Here is a 21,443-nt window from a genome sequence, read left to right as displayed (position 1 = left end):
TTGCTAAACAGACAATTACCACATTGGTGTTGACTTGGTAAAGGCTAATAGGCAGTTTTCTTTTGCAAGGGTATTGTCACTCTGCAAAGGCAATTTTTCCTTGGCTTAGTGAATGTGGTGAAAATTCACTTTGAATATCCAGTCGCATGCAAGAAAACATAAAAAAAAGTATATTTGCTCACACATGATTGGATGATGGAAAGCAGTAGAGCTTCACCTCTTTTAAGAAGCAAATTCCCTTAAAAAGTGAAAAATCTCTTGCAATGTGATCAGCCCATTTGCTTTAAAGCTGACTTCCAAGTATGGCTATTTTTTTCAGGTATGGAATTTAGCCGCCACTACTACAGTGATCCTCACTTTCTTCAGAGTTTTATATTAAAGTGGTTGTAAACCTAGTTACACCACTTTTATCTACAGGTAAGCCTATAATAAGGCTTACTTGTAGGTACTGGAAACAACTTCTAAACCTGCACAGTTTAAGAAATATTTACCATATACGCTTGCGCCGACGTCATTGGCACATGCGCATTGAAGAAAGGGCACGATCGTGCCGTTTCTAAAGTGCCTGCGTCATTACCGGAGGCTCCCGCACGTATGTACGGGGTTGACATAACGCGACTCCAGCTAGTCACAGAGCCGGAGTCCATGGCCCGGAAGGAAGATGGATGCGGCCACCAGCGGGGACATTGTGGGCTTCGTTTGCAGGTGAGTGCAACATAATGGGCTAGTATGCCCATTATGCTTTTACTTTGCAGGGGAAAAGAGTTACTTGCTCTTTAAGGGGCTGGTTGGCTGCATACTGAATACAGAGGGTAACTCACCCTCAATGAATACAAGATGTTTTCTGATTGGACAAGGTGGAAAACGGGAAATAACCATCACGCTTCACTACCTCATCCAGTCAAAGAACATTTTCATTCATTACGGAAAATGCAAGGCTTTCACTGAATGGTGCCAATGCAGAACGATCAACTACCTGTGTTTACTATGCAGCAAGCCAGCCACCCAGCATGGGACACAGAAGATAGTGAGGATCACTGTATTAGTGGCTACAATAGTGATTCTCCACTTCCACATGGATCAAGCAGGTATGGAATATGTATACCTTACATTAGTTAATACTTACATTGGTCCAGTGTGACACTGCTATTATATTCATACCTGGAATTCAGCTTTAACAAATCAATGCCAATATATCTATCATATAATGTTATTAAAGTGATACTAAATGATAACCTTATTTTACAAAAATAATCCATACACATCCACTATTTAATGGCCCTATAATCTATTTTTCATGAAATTATTGTGAAATAGTTGTGGCCATGTGCACTCTGCTATACACACTACAAATATCATCGTTCCTTGTCCATCTTGGGAGCAAGTAAGAGGTGTGGCTATGTTCCTACATACAAAGGGACCATGTAGCCACATAAACCACCCTCTAACAGGAAGTTGGATCAGAGCAGGAATTGAGAAATTTGGAGCTGAGAGCAGTAGAAGGTACATTTGAGTTAAGAGTTTAGTGTCACTTTAAAGATGCTGGCACTTCCCATAATATCTTGATCTTTGTTGCAGCAGGATCCACAAGCATTCACAATTTTTTGAGGCTCACCCTGTTGTACTGTTTAGTCATTATTCATTCAGCATGATCCAAATTGAAGTAAACTGAAAGAAAATGGCAGGGTTCACAGCAGTTGCATCAGTGACCATGTTTTGGCTCAGGCAAGGGCCGAAGAGTTCCCGACCCTCTTTGTTTGCTCATGCAACAAAGATCACATTTATGGTAGGGGATGCTGGAGAAGCACTATGCCTTGGCTGTTTCACTTCCCTGTGTAGCTTTTCAATAGATAGTTTGGAGAAACCACAATACAAATTGTATGGTTGTATGTGAGTAACTCCTTCGCTACCAAATGTGCTCAGATTATGTCAATTAGCACAGAAAAATAAAATAAAATAAAAATACAATTATTAATAGGAAATCAGTGGATTGCTGCATGCACAAAATTGTGTTAAACCAATTCATAGAAATAAAATATTCATGTGCTGCTCTACCAATCCTAAAACACTTAAATGTGTTACAGGATACTAAAAAAAAGGACGAGCAGCGTTTTAACCTTAAATGGTCTAGGGCACAGGTGTCAAACTGGTGGCCCTCCAGCTGTTGCGAAACTACAAGTTCCATGAGGCATTGCAAGGCTGACAGTTACAAGCATGACTCCCACAGGCAGAGGCATGATGGGACTTGTAGTTCCACAACAACTGGAGGGCCGCCAGTTTGACACCCCTGGTCTAGGGCATTCTTTACTGTTATGCCCTGTATATGATCGGACAGTCTGACAACAAAATCCATGGATTTTTTCCGACGGATGCTGGCTCAAACTTGTCTTGCATACACACGGTCACACAAATCTTGTCGGAAATTCCGAATGTCAAGACGCGGTGATGTGCAACACGTACGACGGCACTAGAAAAGGGAAGTTCAATACCAAGTGCGCCACCCTTTGGGCTCCTTCTGCTAATCTCGTGTTAGTAGAAGTTTGGTGAGAGACGATTCGCGCTTTTCAGCCTCATGCTTTTCTGATCGTTACTGCTCTTCAGTTTGTGGGTTCGTATCTGGTTTTCAGTGCGTGTAGTCATTTCGCATTTGTTTTTCAGTGCGTATTTTATAGTACGTATTTGATTTTGCAGTGCGTTCTTGTCCGCTCATTTCTGATTTTCAGCTCGCTCTTCTCAGGCCTTTCTGTTTTTCAGTGCTTTCTGTTAGTTCGTTCTGACCAGCCGACCGTTTTGAAGCCACGAGGATCCTCCCCCTTGGGTTTTTAACTACCCGCTGGCCAGAGCCAGAAGAGTGGTGGATAACGCTTTTGGGATATAGGCCAGTCGGTTCCGCCTATTCCATACAGCAATCAACATGGCGGAATATAAACTTAACCATATAATCCTTGCATGCTGCATTCTCCACAACTCTTTAAGGAGAAATTCAATGAACTATGTTGCCTCAGTTGAGCCTGAGGCCGGACTTCAAGAAGAAACCCTGACGGCGCTTGAAGCTGGACGTCCTGGCTTGCCCCCCCCCACGAAGTAAGACAGAAGTATGTTGAGTACTTTGCGGGTAGGGGGGCCATTGATATGCCGTAAAATGTTTAAGAAACATTTTCAAAATAAATGTTTTAGTTAAACTGAAATAAGATTTACTGCTTGTGTTTCTTTTAGCTGTCTCCTAGGTTCTCCAATGGGCTTTTCTTTTTGGCCATTCAATAGTGCAAATGTAATTTATTTGATACATGAAGTGACAATCTCTTCTTCAGTGAACTATTATTATGTTGTGGGTCTGCTACACACACCTTGTTTTTGTTGTTAATGTATGTAATGCGTTACTGATAAAAATATACATCATTTTCAGCACCATGGATGAATTTTGGTGAGTCACACAAATTGACAGTCAAAATGGAGATTTCCCTCCTGATCCCATGCCTAATGTCAACATGTGCTAGCTCCCATCATGGGGGATCAATAGACGTGTTTCGGGGGTGCAACCCCTTCCTTTCATCTACTTTAGTTGCGAGAAAGGGGTTGCACCCCCAAAACACGTACCTTGATATCCCGTTATGGCAGATAGCACATGTTGACACACTGTGTGCATTTTCAAAATTTGGCTTTCAAAATTTTGGAGAAAAGTTAGACAAATAGAAAGAATTTGATAAATGTTGGTGTGTTTGCGATTCTGCCTAAAACATCAATGATGTTTTTGAGTCTTTTTTCAACACCATTGATGTCTTCCTTGATCTTCTGTAAATCCCGACTGCACACCATGATCTCCCCGATGAGGACTTGTGCACTTGTGAAATGTGTTTCTTCTTCAACAACATCCACATCACCTAAAAAAAAAAAACACCATGTATTATAAATATGCAGGTATCCATCTATTACCTGAAGCTGTGGTCTCAGACACTCACCTGTTGTGGTCACTATTTTGCCCACTTCATAAACCTCTCCTTCCTCCATATCCTCTGGTTGTTGTTTTTGGATTTCCCCTTCTTTAGCAGGTTGAGGGTCCCTGTTGATCTCAGACGTCCCAAGTCTTTTCTCCCCTATGTGAAAAAAATAAAGGTATACTTTGCACACAGAAATTTGAGGCAAGAAATAGGAATATGAAACATTGCTTGGAGGTGTCGTACAATTGTCTGTTTTGGCAGAGTTCAAAGCTGAAGACATGATTTTTTCCCTTTACAAAGCTGGAATACTTAGCTTTTTAGTTAAAGTATCACACATGTAGAGACCCCTTGTATCCACTGGAGCACCTGTGTGGGACACCCTAAAAAGTTTGTTCTGGTGTCCCACACTAGTGCTCCGGCATCCAGATGTGTAAACAGCTGCTGAATCAAGTTTGCATTTCATTCTAATTACAAACCCATCTAGACAACAATGTACTAAACTTCTTTTAGACAAATAGGCATGACCAAATGTAGTTAACCTGCATCTTCAAAAAAACATCGTATTAGTGGGCGAATGAATGATGTTTACTACGAATGATTATTGTGCCCACGAACCTGAAACTTGCCATTTTAAACTGTACAACAGTAAAGAAAAGCACATGGAGCAGCACGAACGTAAGAAGAATAGGAACACACGACAAAATACTTACTTTTTTGCAGCACTCTCTTGATTCTTCTGTACTGATACTGCTCCCTCAATTTGAGGTCTGACCATCGTTTCCTCAGTTGATCCTTGGATCGCCGTACCCCAAAATTCTTCAGCAGACTTTTCACAACTTTAGTCATGATCTTGGCCTTTCTCACATTTGGGTTTGGGTACGGTCCATGCTTCCCGTCATAGTCAGCCCTCTTGAAGATGTCCACCATCTCCACCATCTCTATAAAGGCCATATTTGAGGCCTTAAATAGCCTCCTGGATCAGGATTTTAAAGCTCCGAGCTTTCCTCGTCATTGCTGCTACTCTCAGGCACCTGCTCTGTCTCTGCCATGTGCTCTCCCACTGCGCCAAAAGACAAGGGGCAGAGAATATACTAGATATAAGGTCAGGGACGGGCGAAGTTTCACGCACGCGCAGTTTATATAAAGCCTAACAGGCGTGTGTCGTACGTACGATCTGTGAGCGGAAGAAGGAGTAGCGGAAGCGCCGATCCAACGAAGGTACAATTTTAACTTGGTGCATCAGTGGCCTATACTGCTTCTAGATTGAGGCTTATATTGGGACAAGATTAGGAGAGTTTAGCCTGACATTAGGGTTTGTCTTGTGTTGTGTCTTGCAGAGAAAATGGATCTATTCAATGATGAGGACTTCATCCTCATATTCATTGAACAGGGAGCTGCCCTGTCTGTGGCAGGTAAACCACCACTTTTATAACAATATACCAAAGAGGAAGGCAGTGCTGGATCAATTGCTGGAATTTGTGAAGCCGGTGATCCCCACGGCAGACATCCCCTATTTGAAGGCCCTAATTGGTGGCATGAGGAGCACTTATAATAATGAGCGCAAGAAGGTCCAGGATTCCCAGAGATCAGGAGCTGCAGCAGACGACATTTATGTACCCAGGCTGTGGTACTATGACAGACTGCATTTTTTGGCAGGCCAGACTGAACCCAGGCCAGCACTCTCCAATCTTCCTTCAAGGCTTCCTTCCACCTCAGCTGAGGCTTCCGACATCCAACCTGGGCCTTCCAGCCAGGGAGAAGTGGAGGAGCCCATCTTGAGCCAGGTATAGCATTGTTCAACATATTTCTAGTAAAATAATTAATGATGTTATCTAGATGTTATTATTGATCAGTAATTTATGATTTTACAAAGTGTTTTACATATTAATAGACAGTAGTAGCCACAAATGATTGGGACAAGAATGAAAAATACTGGGGTCAGAATGATAGTCTTTTCTATTTATTAACATTCAATTTGCAACAGTCATGAGCTGAAAATTGTGTGTGATTGATGAACCAAAAACTAAAACTATGTCCCTTTTTCATACACAGGAAAGTCTCAGCCAGGAGGAGGCCGTAGAAAGTGGCAGCCAGAAGGTGGCGGGGATAAGTGGCAGTCAGGAGGTGGCCGGGCCCAGTAGCCTGCCCGAATCCCAGGTCCCTCCCCTCCGCCTTCCACAAAAAAGTCTCAAAAAGAGGAGTAACCTGGAGGAGGCAGCACTTGGCCTATTTCGGAAGGCTACTGCGGCCCTCAGAACCCCCCAATAATCAAGAGGACTATGCCTACATGGTAGCCTTCAAAAATGCAGATAATGGAGGAAGGCCAACGCCTCTTATGTGAGGACGTTATGTTACAAGCCCTAAATAAGGGGTGGGGGGCGAACTCACAAGCCAAAGCCACATTTGTGAGTTCAACCATGGTCCTCCTCCTCCACCCCCTGCCACATCTACAACACCAGAGCCACAGCCTGGAAGCAAGTGTGTAAGGAAGACAAGAGAGTGATGGCCTGGGTTCAGTCTGGTCTGACAAAAGACGCAGGCTGTTGTAGGACCACAGCCTGGGGACATATGTCATCTGCTGCTGTTCCTGATCTCTTGTAGTCCTGGACCAGATTGTGCTCACTATTATAAGGACTCCTCAGGCCACCAATGTTGTGCCCTGGGGTACAAAGTCTTTGCACATTTCACCAGTTTCTCCAGCGTTGCCTTCCTCTTTATTTTGCTATGACCCATAATAAATGGCTATTTATTTTTCACAAATACTTGCCTATGTGTTTAACTTCAAAAAGGCCAGTTTGTTTGTGAGTAGGCAGGTACATTTCAAAAATACAATGTCAAATTAACAAGCGACACCAACACCACCCTCCTTGAGGTTAAAAAATACAAGATAATAATGGTGTTGGGGTAACTTGACACAAAATGAAAGAAAAAATTATGGAGATCACTATAAAAAAAAAAAATAGGAGATCTGGATAAAAAAAAAAAAAAAAAAAGCACTATAACCAAAAATTCTAAACATTATTATGGAGATCTGACGAAAAAAAAAAAAATTATTCATGTGATCACGAGAAATAATAAAGAAATCAGTTTGTCAGAACTCTGTGTGAATACGAGCATTATTCTAGCATTCTAAAGAAGAAGAGAATGCGCTGCATTAAAAGATTAAAAAATTTGCAGCATGACGAATGTGCTCCATTATGAATGCTAGCTTTACCAGACCAAGCGCTTCCATCTCGTAATTGATTCAAAGCATGCATGGAACTTTGTGCGTCGGAATTGTGTCCACATGATCAGAATTTACCAGAACGGATTTTGTTGTCGGAAAATTTGAGATCCTGATCTCAAATTTTGTTTGTCGGAAATTCAGAAGGAAAATGTCCAACGGAGCCTACACACAGTCGGAATTTTCAATAACAAGCTCCCATTGAACATTTGTTGTCGGAAAATCAGACCGTGTGTACAGAACGCCCTTCCACAAATCGGTGGTTTCAGTGGGAAGAGTCACTAATTTCAGAAAACGTTTAGATGGGCATCTTATTGAACAAAATATACAGGGATATGGGAAATGGTAGAGACATAAATAAATACACACACATCCACACAGGTTGAACTAGATTGACTGGAAACTTTATTCAACCTTACCAACTATGAAACTTAGCCAGGTCATAGCGAGACCAATATTCCTAATCTTTAAGGACAGCCTACTAACTGGAATGGTACCAGTGGATTGGCGGAAAGCTAACGTGGTACCAGTCTTTAGTCAACCTCACCAACTATGTAACTATGGGGGTTATTTACAAAAGGCAAATCCACTTTGCACTACAAGTGCACTAAAAGTGCAATCGCTGTAATGCCGCGTACACACAAGCGGACTTTACGGCAGACTTTGCTCGGCGGACTTTTCAACGTACTTTACGACAGACTTTCTGAATGAACGGACTTGCCTACACACAATCCACCAAAGTCCGTCGAATTCGTACGTGATGACGTACGACCGGACTAAAACAAGAAAGTTAAAGGGAGGATAGGTACAGCGCTGCCCCAATGATGTTAAAAAGATAGTTACACAATAAGCGGCTAACACGCCTCTAATGCCGCGTACACACGGTCGGACTTTTCGTCTACAAAAGTCCAACGGACGCCGACGGACTAAAGCTGGCTGGTAATCCGATCGTGTGTGGGCTTCTCCGGACTTTCAACTGACTTTTTTAGCCTCAAATCCGACGGACTTTAGATTTGAAACATGCTTCAAATCTTTACGTCGTAACTACGACGGACCCCGAAATCCGCTCGTCTGTGTGCTAGTCCGACGGACAAAAACCCACGCTAGGGCAGCTATTGGCTACTGGCTATGAACTTCCTTATTTTAGTCCGGTGTACGTCATCACGTACGAATCCGTCGGACTTTTGTGTGGTCGTGTGTAGGCAAGTCCGTTCGTTAGAAAGTCTGCTGCAAGTCCGCCGAAAGTCCGCCGGAAGTCTGTCGGACAGGCTGTCGGACTTTTGTAGACGAAAAGTCCGACCGTGTGTACGCGGCATAAGACATAGATAGAAGTAAATTAATCAGAAAATATATAGTGTAGCACTATGCGTATAAATAATAATACAAAATTAAGCTTGAGCTATCTCTCAATGGCCGGCACATAGACAAAAAGTATTTCAAAGTTAGATAAAGAGTGACTCAATACAAAAAGTGCACTATATATTACAAAATGACATGTAAAATATAATAATTACAATACACCAGTGAAGTGTGAAGACAAGACCAAATAATGGATAAAAAATCAACCAAAAAAGTCCAAAATATTTAAAAAGTGTATTCCTGATGGGAATCGAAAACCACCACCAACAGTCTCTGAGGGTTAACTGGTGAAGATAAAAAATTGGAAAACTTCTGGTAGGTGAAAGGGTAAAACATCAAGTGAAATGAGACGTCTGGATATATGATAGAACCATCACCAGGGCATCTGAGGAGGCTTACCGGAAGCAGAAGACTTGAAAAGACATACGTCTTACAAGTCTCAAAAGGCTTATTTAGCCGCCAGGGCTGGCAAGATGGAACATCGGGTATCCACAACTTCAAAATAGGGGGGGAAGGGAAGATCTGTCACAGCTTCAACCGTCCAAACTTTTCAGCAGGCCAACCGGATGTTTATGTAAAAACCATGAGAGAAAGAAAGTTTGGACGGTTGAAGCTGTGACAGATCTTCCCTTCCCCCCTATTTTGAAGTTGTGGATACCCGATGTTCCATCTTGCCAGCCCTGGCGGCTAAATAAGCCTTTTGAGACTTGTAAGACGTATGTCTTTTCAAGTCCCCTGCTTCCGGTAAGCCTCCTCAGATGCCCTGGTGATGGTTCTATCATATATCCAGACGTCTCATTTCACTTGATGTTTTACCCTTTCACCTACCAGAAGTTTTCCAATTTTTTATCTTCACCAGTTAACCCTCAGAGACTGTTGGTGGTGGTTTTCGATTCCCATCAGGAATACACTTTTTAAATATTTTGGACTTTTTTGGTTGATTTTTTATCCATTATTTGGTCTTGTCTTCACACTTCACTGGTGTATTGTAATTATTATATTTTACATGTCATTTTGTAATATATAGTGCACTTTTTGTATTGAGTCACTCTTTATCTAACTTTGAAATACTTTTTGTCTATGTGCCGGCCATTGAGAGATAGCTCGAGCTTAATTTTGTATTATTATTTATACACATAGCGCTACACTATATATTTTCTGATTAAAACAAGGAAGTTCATAGCCAGTAGCCAATAGCTGCCCTAGCGTGGCTTTTTGTCCGTCGAACTAGCATACAGACGAGCGGACTTTTCGACTGGACTCGATTTCAACGGATCGATTTAAAACATGTTTCAAATCTAAGTCCATCCAACTTTTGAGAAAACAAAGTCCGCTGGAGCCCACAAACGATCGAATTGTCCGACGAAATCCCGTCCGCCGGGCAAAGTCTGCCGTAAAGTCCGCTTGTGTGTACGCGGCATAAATCTGAGAGGTAGATTTGAAATGAGGGGAAGCTCTGCTGATTTTATCATCCCATCATGTGCAAGCTAAAATGCTGTTTTTTATTTTCCTTGCATGTCCCCCTCGGATCTACAGTGACTGCACTTCAAGTGCACTTGTAGTGCAAAGTGGATTTGCCTTTCGTAAATAAACCCCTATGCACACTTTCTTGGTATTATCTTAGCCCATACACTCTATTATTAGCGCCTGTGAAGAAAATATCCACAAAGTTTCTGGGAAAAAAAATCTTGTTATGCATAAAGAGGACAGGTAGAGGAATGATTTAAAAAGACCACAAAGGTTTTGAATCATTAAAAAACTTACCGTATTTACCTTTTGTATTGCTCATAGGATGGTACATTTCTGGTAAGAAACTGCTCACAATCATCAGTTTCACAGCCATATGTTCTTATGGTGTTGTATAAAAATAAAGTCTACAATGTACGAATTCGCTACAACCAAGAAAACAATGTATACCTTCTAGGATCAGGAGCACATGAGGTATAGTATGCTTTGATTACTATGTAATATGTACAAAAAAAAAATTTTTCCCAAAATTTAAGAAAAATGTTGATCATTGCATGAATCTTCCTTCACCAATCATGCCATGTTGGGTCAGAATTTATTTGATGTGAAGAAAGACACCTTCCCTACCAAGTAACTGCAAACAATCTAATCTTTTGGATATTGTCAGAATCTTTTGTTTAGGAATTATCCTTACAACAAGTGCATAATTCCTCAAGATTTTTCTTTAAACTTTAACCACAATGTTTTATTTAGTTTGGAATAAAGTGGATAAGGGTTAGATCCTCTCAGCTCTTCCTGCCATCTCTGTCCCTATTGAAGAGAATTACCCTTACTTCCTGTCAGTGCAGAGTATTTCTATAACTAGGACACAGACAAAAACATACACATTTTGTACAGTGATGAATGATTAGAAGAACTACTGACTGTGAGGTTGATTTACTAAAGGCAAATATACTCTGCACTGCAAGTGCAGTTCGCTAGATCTAACAGGAAGCTCCGAAATGAGGGGAAGTTCTGCTGATTTCTATCATCCATTCATATGCAAGCAAAAATGCTGGTTTTTATTTGCTTTGCATGTCCCCCTCAGATCTAGAGCAACCGCACTTGCTTTTATTACTATTCATTCCTTCATATATCAGGGAAACTCACTTCCCCATATCTTGTACACGTGCAACATAAAGGTAGGAACAGTCTCCCCAGACTTTACAGACAGAAAGTGAGTAGAGATGTACATTTTAGGGTAAAATACAATAAGTAAAAACAGGATTTTTGTACTTACTGTAATCTTTTTCTTGAAGTCCAGTGAGAGGCACAGGACTGTATTCATTCTTAGACAGGGGTTACACAGTGGCAAACATAACATTAAGCCAGTCCACTTATAACCCTGCCTACAACCATCATGCCTCAGTTTTTTAAGCAAGCAATGTATAAGGCCAATAATACAAAGGGACTGGACTTCTGTTCCTCAATGGACTTCCAAGGGAAAGATTTTACGGTAAGTACAAAAATCTAAATATTTTTATCCTCCACTGAGGGACAAGTTAATGAAGTATATCTTAAACATTTGGTACGTCCAAATGGATTCCATCTTAAGGATGAGCAACAGCCTCTGAGAAATCCAGGAGATGGGAAATCTTACTACAAAAAGTATCTAAAGGAGTCAATGTTTAAATGAAGAATACATGTAAAAGGGCAAAAACAAATATGGAAATTGCCATGACCAAACAAAGGACACAGAGAATAAACCTGGTGATCCAGAACAGAACATGTAATCATCGGTAAGGGGAAACTGCTATCTTAAGAATGGCAAACCTTACTCAATGTTAAGGATTAACCAATCATGCACCATAAGAAAACAGGTGGAACTTTAACTACTTGAATAGTAGTAAAAATTAACCAACACAATGTGGTCAACAGAAAAAAAAATGATATATATATATTATACTGGAGTAAAGACTGAAGCCCAGAATCCTGAGGGCTAGGTTTACACATAGCGTCTCATGAATGCATGTTTTTGCACCTTTTTTTGTTTTGTGTGTGTTTGCTTGCTTCATCCAAAAGGCAGTCGATTCCCTTCAATGGGTTGCCCTACACATGACAAACATACCAGAAAAGCTCATGTACGTTTTTGGGCATTGAGCTTTGCACATTTTTTTAGTAACGCGTTTGAATGCATTCAAAAACGCATTATCTGCTTGCTGAGTTTGGGGTGCCATAAGGGAAAGGTATATATAAAGTAGTAGATGAATTTTGGGGTTCCTCCACCCCATCCCAAGATCTCTTGCACGGAAACAGGAGCACATCATTAACACTAGAGGCATTAAGTATAATGGTGTCAAGGGCAAATCCTAAGATATGCCTACCCTTAAATGGAGAGTAAATCAAATAGAAACATAGAAGAATGACGGTAGAAATAAGACCAAAATGATCAATAGCGTCTGCCCGATTTTTTTTTAATTCACACTTTTTTTGTTAACTTTTTTGTCTGATCTTTGTTTGCCCCAAGCATGTCTGAATCCACTTACTGTTAACTGACCCACTACCTCTGCTGAAAGTCTATTTAAAAGTGGTATTAAAGCTTCATTTTTTTTTAGTTTTTTCTTTAATCACAAACATGTAAAATACTTACCTGCTCTGTACAGTGGTTTTGCACAGAACAGCTCCTATCCTCTTCTTTTCGGGTTCTTGCTGGCTCTCCTGACTCCTCCCCCTTGAGCAGTGTCCCCAGAGAAAGCCGCTTGCCCTGGGGGCACTGCTGTGTGCTCACTCCTGAGCCACTGGTCTCTGCGTCCATAAGACACATAGAGCCATGGCTCATCTACCCCCTCCCCCCGCTTTCTCCTTATTGGTTCACTGGCTGTGATTGACAGCAGTGGAAGCCAATGGGCTCCTGCTGCACTCTCAGCTAATGAGGAGAGAGAGTCCTGGGACAGGGCTATCGTGAACATTGCTGGATCAGAGGGGGCTCAGGTAAGGATTGGGGGGTCTGGAGGGGGCTGCTGCTCACAGAAGGTTTTTTTACCTTCATGCATAGAATACATGAAGGTAAAAAACCTTCAGCCTTTAGAACCACTTTAAGCGTCAACTACTATTGAAATACAGAATTATATTTTGTACAGCAACTACTGTACATCAGTATTTAGCAGAGATATATTCTTTAACCAGTAAATGGCAGTGATTATAAGTTTGTAGCTGCATCCTTGGTATGCACTATGCCTTTTCCCTGAATAAAGTTTCCTGTTTCCAGTCTGCAGTTAGAGCCCTTTCACACTGGGGCGGTTTGCAGGCGTTATTGCGCTAAAAATACCGCCTGCAAACCGACCCAAAACAGCCTCTACTGTTTGTTCAGTGTGAAAGCCCGAGGGCTTTCACACTGAAGCGGTGCGCTGGCAGGAGAAGAGAAAAACTCCTGCAAGCCGCATCTTTGGAGCGGTGAAGGAGCGGTGTATTCACTGCTCCTAAACCGCTCCTGCCCATTGAAATCAATGGGGCAGCGCGGCTATACCGCAGCAATACCGATGCCCCCACCGCCCCAGTGTGAAAGGGGCCTTACAGTGCCTTGAAAAAAGTAATCATACTCCTTGAAATTTTCCACATTTTGTCATGTTACAACCAAAAACGTAAATATATTTTATTGGGATTTTATGTGATAGACCAACACAAAGTGGCACATAAGTATGAATTATAAGAAAATTGATAAATGTTTTTTTTTTTAATTTTTTACAAATAAATATGTGAAAAGTGTGGCATGCATTTGTATTCGGCCTCCTTTACTCTGATACCCCTAACTAAAATCTAGTGGAATCAATTGCCTTCAGAAGTTACCTAATTAGTAAATAGTCCACCTGTGTGTAATTTAATCTCAGTATAAATACAGCTGTTCTGTTAAGCCCTCAGAGGTTTGTTAGAGAACATTTGTGAAAAACAGCATCATGAAGGCAAAGGAACACACCAGACAGGTCAGAGATAAAGTTGGATAAGTTTAAAGCAGGGTTAGTTTATAAAAAAAATATCCCAAGCTTTAAAACATCTCACAGAGCACTGTTCAATCTATCATCTCAAAATGGAAAGAGTATAGCACAACTGAAAAACCTACCAAGACATAGCCATCCACCTAAACTGACAGACCGGGCAAGGAGAGTATTAATCAAGAGAAGCAGCCAAGAGGTCCATGGTACCTCCCGGAGGAGCTGCAGAGATCCACAGCTCAGGTGGGAGAATCTGTCCACAGGACAACTATTAGTTATGCACTCCACAAATCTGGCGTTTATGGAAGAGTGGCAAGGAGAACGCCATTGCTAAAAGAAAGCCATAAGAAGTCCCATTTGCAGTTTGCGAGAAGCCATGTGGAGGACACAGCAAATAGGTGAAAGAAAGTGCTCTGGTCACATGAGACCAGAATTTTACTTTTTGGACTAAAAGCATAACGCTATGCATGGTGGAAACTAACACTGCACATCACCCTGAACACACCACTGTGAAACATGGTGGTGGCAGTGTCATGTTGTGGGGATGCTTTTCTTCAGCAGGGACAAGGAAGCTGGTCAGAGTTGATGGGAAGATGGATGGAGCCAAATACAGGGCGATCTTAGAAGAAAACCTGTTATGCCCTGTACACATGACCAGTTTTGCCATCGGAATAAACTCTGAAGGTTTTTACGACGGAGTTCCGACGGAATTCCGCTCAAGCTGTCTTGCATACACACGGTCACACCAAATTCCGATTGTCCAGAATGCGGTGACGTAGAACACGTACGAAGGGTCTAGAAAACGGAAGTTCAATAGCCAGTAGCCAATAGCTTCCGTCTTGTACTTGCTTCAGAGCATGCGTCATTTTTGGTGCGTCGGAACAGCATACAGACGAGCATTTTTTTTCCGATAGTAATTTGTTCCGTCGGAAAAATATAGAACATGTTCTCTATCTAAGTCCGTCTGAATTTTCGACAGAAAAAGTCCGATGGGGCATACACACGGTCGGAATATACGATGAAAAGCTCCCATCGGACTCTTTCTGCTCGTGTGTACACGACATTAGAGTCTGCAGAAGACTTAAGACTGGGGCGGAGGTTCACCTTCCAGCAGGACAATAATCCTATACAGTCAGAGCTACAATGGAATGGTTTATATCAAAGCATATCCATGCGCTAGAATGGCCCAGTCAAAGTCCAGACCTAGATCCAATTGAGAATCTGTGGCAAGACCTGAAATTGCTGTTCGCAGATGCTCTCCATCCAATCTGACAGAGCTTGAGCTATTTTGCAAAGAAGAATGGGCAAAAATTTCACTCTAGATGTGCAAAGCTGGTAGAGACATCCCCAAAGGGGGGCTGAATACAAATGCACGCCACACTTTTCACATATTTGTACACAATTTTGAAAACCATTTATCATTTTCATTCCACTTCATAATTATGTGCCACTTTGTGTTGGTCTATCACATAAAATTCCAATAAAATACCTTTAAGTTTTTGATTGTAACATGACAAAATGTGTCCAATTTCTGGGGGTATGAATACTTTTTCAAGGCACTGTAAGCAGCCCATGTTGACTGTGTTTGTTCTGTAGGGCTATATACAGAATTTCTAAAAACTACCCCTTTGGTAAAATAATATTTAAAAATTTTATTAGATTTGAATTTTCCTCCTGCTCCCTTGGCATCATATTGAAAATACTGCCCTCTTGAACCTTATTCACCCCCTTGATGCATTTCAAGGTTTCAATCATGTCTCCCCTTTCCCTTATTTCCTCCAGACAACATATTTAGACCCTGAAGACTCTCTTGATATGTTTAATCCCTCAGACCTATTTTTGTTGCCTGTCTCTGGACTCGTTCTCTGGACTCGTTCTATCTTATCAATATCTTTTTTTAAGTGAGGTCTCAAAAAACTGGACAAAGTATTCTAAATGAGGTCTAACTAATGATCTACAGTATCTCATAAAAGTGAGCACACCCCTTACATTTTTGTAAATATTTTATTATGTCTCTTCAATTGACAACACTGAAGAAATGGAACTTTACTACAATGTAAAGTAGTGAGTGTACAGCTCGTATAACAGTATAAATTTGCTGTCCCCTCAAAATAACTCACACAGCGATTAATGTCTAAACCGCTGGCAACAAATGTGAGAACACCCCTAAGTGAAAATGTCAAAATTGGGCCCAATTAGCCATTTTCCCTCCCCGGTGTCATGTGATTCGTTAGTGTTACAAGGCCTCAGGTGTGAATGGGGAGCATGTGGACTGGAAGTTCAACATGGCACCTCATGACAAAGAACTCTGAGGTTCTGAAAAAAAGAATTGTTGCTATTCATAAAAATGGCCTAGGCTGTAAGAAGATTGCCAAGATCCTGAAACTGAGCTGCAGCACAGTGGCAAGACCATACAGCAGTTTAACAGGACAGATTCCACTCAGAACAGGCCTCGCCATGGCCGACCAAAGTAGTTGAGTGCACGTGCTCAGCGTCATATCCAGAGGTTGTCTTTGGGAAGTAGACGTATGAGTACTGCCAGCATTGCTGTAGACGTTAAAGGGGTGGGGGGTCAGCCTGTCAGTGCTCAGACCATACGCTGCACACTGCATCAAATTGGTCTGCATGGCTGTCGTCCCATAAGGAAGCCTCTTCTGAAGATGATGCACAAGAAAGCCCGCAAACAGTTTGCTGAAGACAAGTGGACTAAGGACATGAATTACTGGAACCATGTGCTGTGGTCTGATGAGACCAAGATAAACTTATTTGGTTCAGATGCTGTCAAGCGTGTGTGGAGGCAACCAGGTGAGGCGTACATAGACAAGTTTGTCTTGCCTATAGTCAAGCATGGTGGTGGGACTGTCATGGTCTGGAGCTGCATGAGTGCTGCCGACACTGGGGAGCTACAGTTCATTGAGGGAACCATGAATGCCAACATGTACTGTGACATACTGAAGCAGAGCATGATCCCCAACATGATAATGACCCCAAACACACCTCCAAGATGACCACTGCCTTGCTAAAGAAGTTGAGGATAAAGGTGATGGACTGGCCAAGCATGTCTCCAGACCTAAACCCTATTGAGCATCTGTTGGGCATCCTCAAACGGAAGGTGGAGGAGCGCAAGGTCTCTAACATCCACCAGCTCCCTGATGTCGTCATGGAGGAGTGGAAGAGGACTCCAAAGGCAACCTGTGAAGCTCTGGTGAGTTCCATGCCCAAGAGGGTTAAGGCAGTGCTGCAAAATAATGGTGGCCACACAAAATATTGACACTGTGGGCCCAATTTGGACATTTTCACTTGTGCTCACTTTTGTTACCAGCGGTTTAGACATTAATGGCTGTGTAACTTGTACAAAAAGGAAGAGGAGGGGGGGGAGGGGGAGGGGGAAGGAAAGGGGAGGAAAAAACAAACAATTCCTCTCCTCAAGTGAATGGGACTTTAAAGGAGAAAGACTGAGTTACATAGGTGAGAATCAAACAGATTTGATAAAATTTAACAATATTTATTGAAATATATTAAAAGATAGAATTATCAATACATATACAGACATATGACCATCCAGTAGTAGAATCCAAAATTCGTGCGTGACTAAAGCCAACATGTTTCGCAAAAGAAATTTTGCTTCATCAGGGCTAGACACGGTGCAATTGATTCGTTAACTACTGTTACAATTTCAAAATGAATAAGGCTGTAGCCACCATTCACTGGACACCAACCGCCGAACCAACCAGCACGGACTGTCTCTGGGTGCCAGATCCCAGACAGACAATGCCAGTAGGAGGCCTGGACCACACACTTAGGGCACTATATGCTGATAACCCGTGCCCTGAGTGTAGAAGAGGGAAGGGGACTAAGATGGCTCCTAGTTGCAGGATAGGGCGTCCGCCCGTTTGCGATGGATGGCCGCAGGATGCGTCTGACTGCACCGTGTCTAGCCCTGATGAAGCGAAATTTCTTTTGCGAAACATGTTGGCTTTAGTCACGCACGAATTTTGGATTCTACTACTGGATGGTCATATGTCTGTATATGTATTGATAATTCTATCTTTTAATATATTTCAATAAATATTGTTAAATTTTATCAAATCTGTTTGATTCTCACCTATGTAACTCAGTCTTTCTCCTTTAAAGTCCCATTCACTTGAGGAGGGGAATTGTTTGTTTGTTTTTTCCTCCCCTTTCCTTCCCCCTCCCCCTCCCCCCCTCCTCTTCCTTTTTGTACAAGTTATACTATAACCAGGGATGGAAAAACTGACTGAGTTGTTCTCCTGATATAGTCCAACCATCTCTCCTTTATTACATTAATGGCTGTGTGTTGAGTTATTTTGAGGGGACAGAAAATGTACACTGTTATACAAGCTGTACACTCTTTACTTTACATTGTTACAAAGTGTAATTTCTTCAGTGTTGTCACATGAAAAGATATAATAAAATATTTACAAAAATTTTATTATAGTTAGTAAAATATTTACAAAAATATGAGGGGTGTACTCACTTTTGTGAGATACTGTATATAGAGGAATCAAGGACTTCTTTTCTCCTGCTGGTGACCCCTCTAGTGATGCATCCTAGAATTCTGTTCGCCTGGCCACACTGTTTGCTCATTTTGCAATCATCTGAAATAAGTATACCCAAATCTTTTTCCTCTGTAGTGCTGAATATCACTGTACCCCCAATATTGTACTCAATCAAGGGATTCTTTTTCCCTAGGTGCATTATTTTATATTTTAAAACGTTGAACTGCAGTTTCTACTGCTTTGACGGATCTTTCAGCAATGTTCCATGTTACAGAAATCTCCAGGAATATCAACCCTATTCATAGGCGTGCGCAGCCTAATGCACACACACACACACACACACACAAACACACACACACACATTATATTGTCAAAAGTATTAGGACGCCTGCCTTTACACGCATGAAGGGTTCAATATTAGGTTGGACCACCCTTTGCAGCTATAACAGCTTCAACTCTTCTGGGAAGGCTGTCCACAAGGTTTAGGAGTGTGTCTATGAGAATGTTTGACCATTCTTCAAGAAGTGCATTTGTGAGGTCAGGCACGGATGTTGGACGAGAAGGCCTGACTCGCAGTCTCCAATTTATTCCAAAGGTGTTCTATTGGGTTGAGGTCAGTACTCTGTGCAGACCAGTCAAGTTCCTCCACCCCAAACTTGCTCATCCATGTCTTTATGGCTCTTGCTTTGTGCATTGGTCCAAATTATTTGGTGGAGGGGAGAATTATGGTGTGGGTTGTTTTTCAGGGGTTGGGCTTGGCCCCTTAGTTCCAGTGAAGGGAATTCTTAAGGCGTTAGCATAACAAGACATTTTGGACAATTTCATGCTCCAAACTTTCTGGGAACAGTTTGGGGATGGCCCCTTCCTGTTACAAAATGACTGCGCACCAGTGCACAAAGCAAGGTCCATAAAGAAATAGACTTAGCAGGGGTGGTTGAAAATTACCTTCAAGTGTAATAATTCACATTATAAATAGTAACTAAAACTTAAAAAATTAAGTGTAACAATCTAAAAAAAATCCAAAGTGTTATAATGATGTGAACCTCCCAGCTAAAAAGCTGTTGCACTTGAAGTAAATTTGTATTGCAATTATCTGTAGAGGGGTTTCCACCATCCCTGCTAAGTTTTATTTGTTATGTCTTGTTTTCAGTCTGATGTGTATTATATGTGAAGGTGCGTATTACAGAGTCACAGAGACCGGTACTGTGGCAGCACTGATTGGCAACACTAACAGGCTGCACCGATGGGCCCTGATTGGCACTGATGGGCAGCACTGATGGGAAGCACTGATGGGAAGCACTGATTGGCAGCACAGATTGACATTGATAAGCAGTACTGATGGGCACTGATAGGCAGCCAATCTGTGCTGCCAATCAGTGCCAATCTGTGCTGCCAATCAGTGCCCATCAGTGCTGCCAATCAGTGCCCATCAGTGCTGACAATAGATGCAAAACTGTACTGCCAATCAGTGCCAATTTGTGCCCATCAGTGCCAGATTGGCACTGATTGGCAGCACAGTTTTGCACCTATTGTCAGCACAGTTTGGCACTGATAGGGGAGAGGTAGTGAAGCTTGCAAGAGCCACTGTGTGTGTGACACTGTCATGTAATGTAACTGCCTACTGGGAGAAAGACCAGCTGTCACAACTCAGCCACGATGTCGGGGGTGAGCGGTACCGAGCAGCAATCAAACACCAACTAATGATTGGGCTGCTTTAGAAAGGGGCGGAGCCACATACATGTAGCGGCCCACCCAGACCCCATCCCATTGGCTGGGGTTTGATAGCTGTTCGGCCCTGCCCACCCCGACATCACCGCTGAGTTTTGACAGCTGGTCTTTCTTTCTGCAAGCAGTGACATTACTGCACAGTTCACACACTCAGCGGCTCTGGCAAGTTTCACGATCTGCTGCCTGGGCTATCCGGCAGCATGGGCTACACACTCTTAAATGCAACATTTCGGGGGAAGATCTTGGGTAACTGCTTGGGGTGATTACACCCGTGCGCATGTCTATGAACCTATTGCATACCTTTGTGTCATCAGCAAAAAGACATACCTTACCTGCCAACCCTTTAGTTATCACTTATATATAGATGAAATAGAACAGGACCTAGTTCAGAGCCTTGTGGTACACCACTATTGACTGGTCTCTGTTCTGAATGAACCCCATTTACAAGCACACTCTGGTATCTATCCTTTTGCCAACTGCATATCCACTAAACCACCCAAGTGTTAAATCCTAGCTTGTACAACTTTTTTATTAAATCATTATGTGGAACTGTATCAAGTGCTTTGCTGAAATCCAGATAGGTTATGTCAAAAGCACCACCCTGGTCCAATACATTAGTGATATAGTCAAAAATGATCTGCCCTCAAAAAAAAAAAAAAACAATAATGCTCTGGGTCCAGCGAGTTATTCCATTAACTTGACAACAGATGAAAAACTCAGTGGCCTATAATACCCAGCTTCTTACAAATAAGACCAGCTCTTTCTATTTGTATGTTATTATTCACATGGGGGCATATTTCTCCAGCAGCTGAGAGATTTTCTTCAATTCAATACATTTTATTGGACATCTAAAGTGCTGAGGACTAACTATAAAATTGGTAGCTGCTACCTTGCTACCCTTCTTGAGGATAGGTACAATATTAACTGTCATGGGAAACTTCTCCTATTAGAACAGATAGATTTAAAAGACCAGTTAATGGATCAAAAACTGTACCTTGACGTTCTCATTGCTTGTTTAAAGTGCTTGTAAATGATCATGATATAAAATAAAACAATCCATTCAGTTAAAAGAAGGCAAAACATTTTTGTATAGATATAAAAATACATTATCAATACGTTTTTCTTTTTTTATAAGTGATCACGTTCCCTCTGTTCTCAGCTGAATAAGAGCTAAGGGGAGGAGAAGCAGTAGCACTCTGAGCTTGCACACTGACCATGGAGTGCTCTCCTGCTTAGTGTG

At 41.8% G+C, this 21,443-nt stretch overlaps 1 protein-coding gene across 2 annotated transcripts in view; it reads left to right on the top strand.

Annotated features, from left to right (window-relative positions):
* LCP2 (lymphocyte cytosolic protein 2) overlaps nt 1–21,443 on the top strand; it is a 460,964-nt gene that overhangs the window by 432,923 nt on the left and 6,598 nt on the right. For both annotated transcript variants that reach the window (XM_073620738.1, XM_073620739.1), the window contains one exon: nt 10,312–10,461. In XM_073620738.1, the coding sequence (XP_073476839.1) occupies nt 10,312–10,461 (150 nt within the window). The remainder of the gene's footprint in view (nt 1–10,311; nt 10,462–21,443) is intronic.

This window comes from Aquarana catesbeiana, linkage group LG03 (genome assembly GCF_042186555.1).
Source record: "Aquarana catesbeiana isolate 2022-GZ linkage group LG03, ASM4218655v1, whole genome shotgun sequence".
In the NCBI taxonomy this organism is placed as follows: domain Eukaryota; kingdom Metazoa; phylum Chordata; class Amphibia; order Anura; family Ranidae; genus Aquarana; species Aquarana catesbeiana.
Note: the sequence above shows the minus strand (reverse complement) of the source record. Positions and strands in the feature narration are given on the sequence as shown.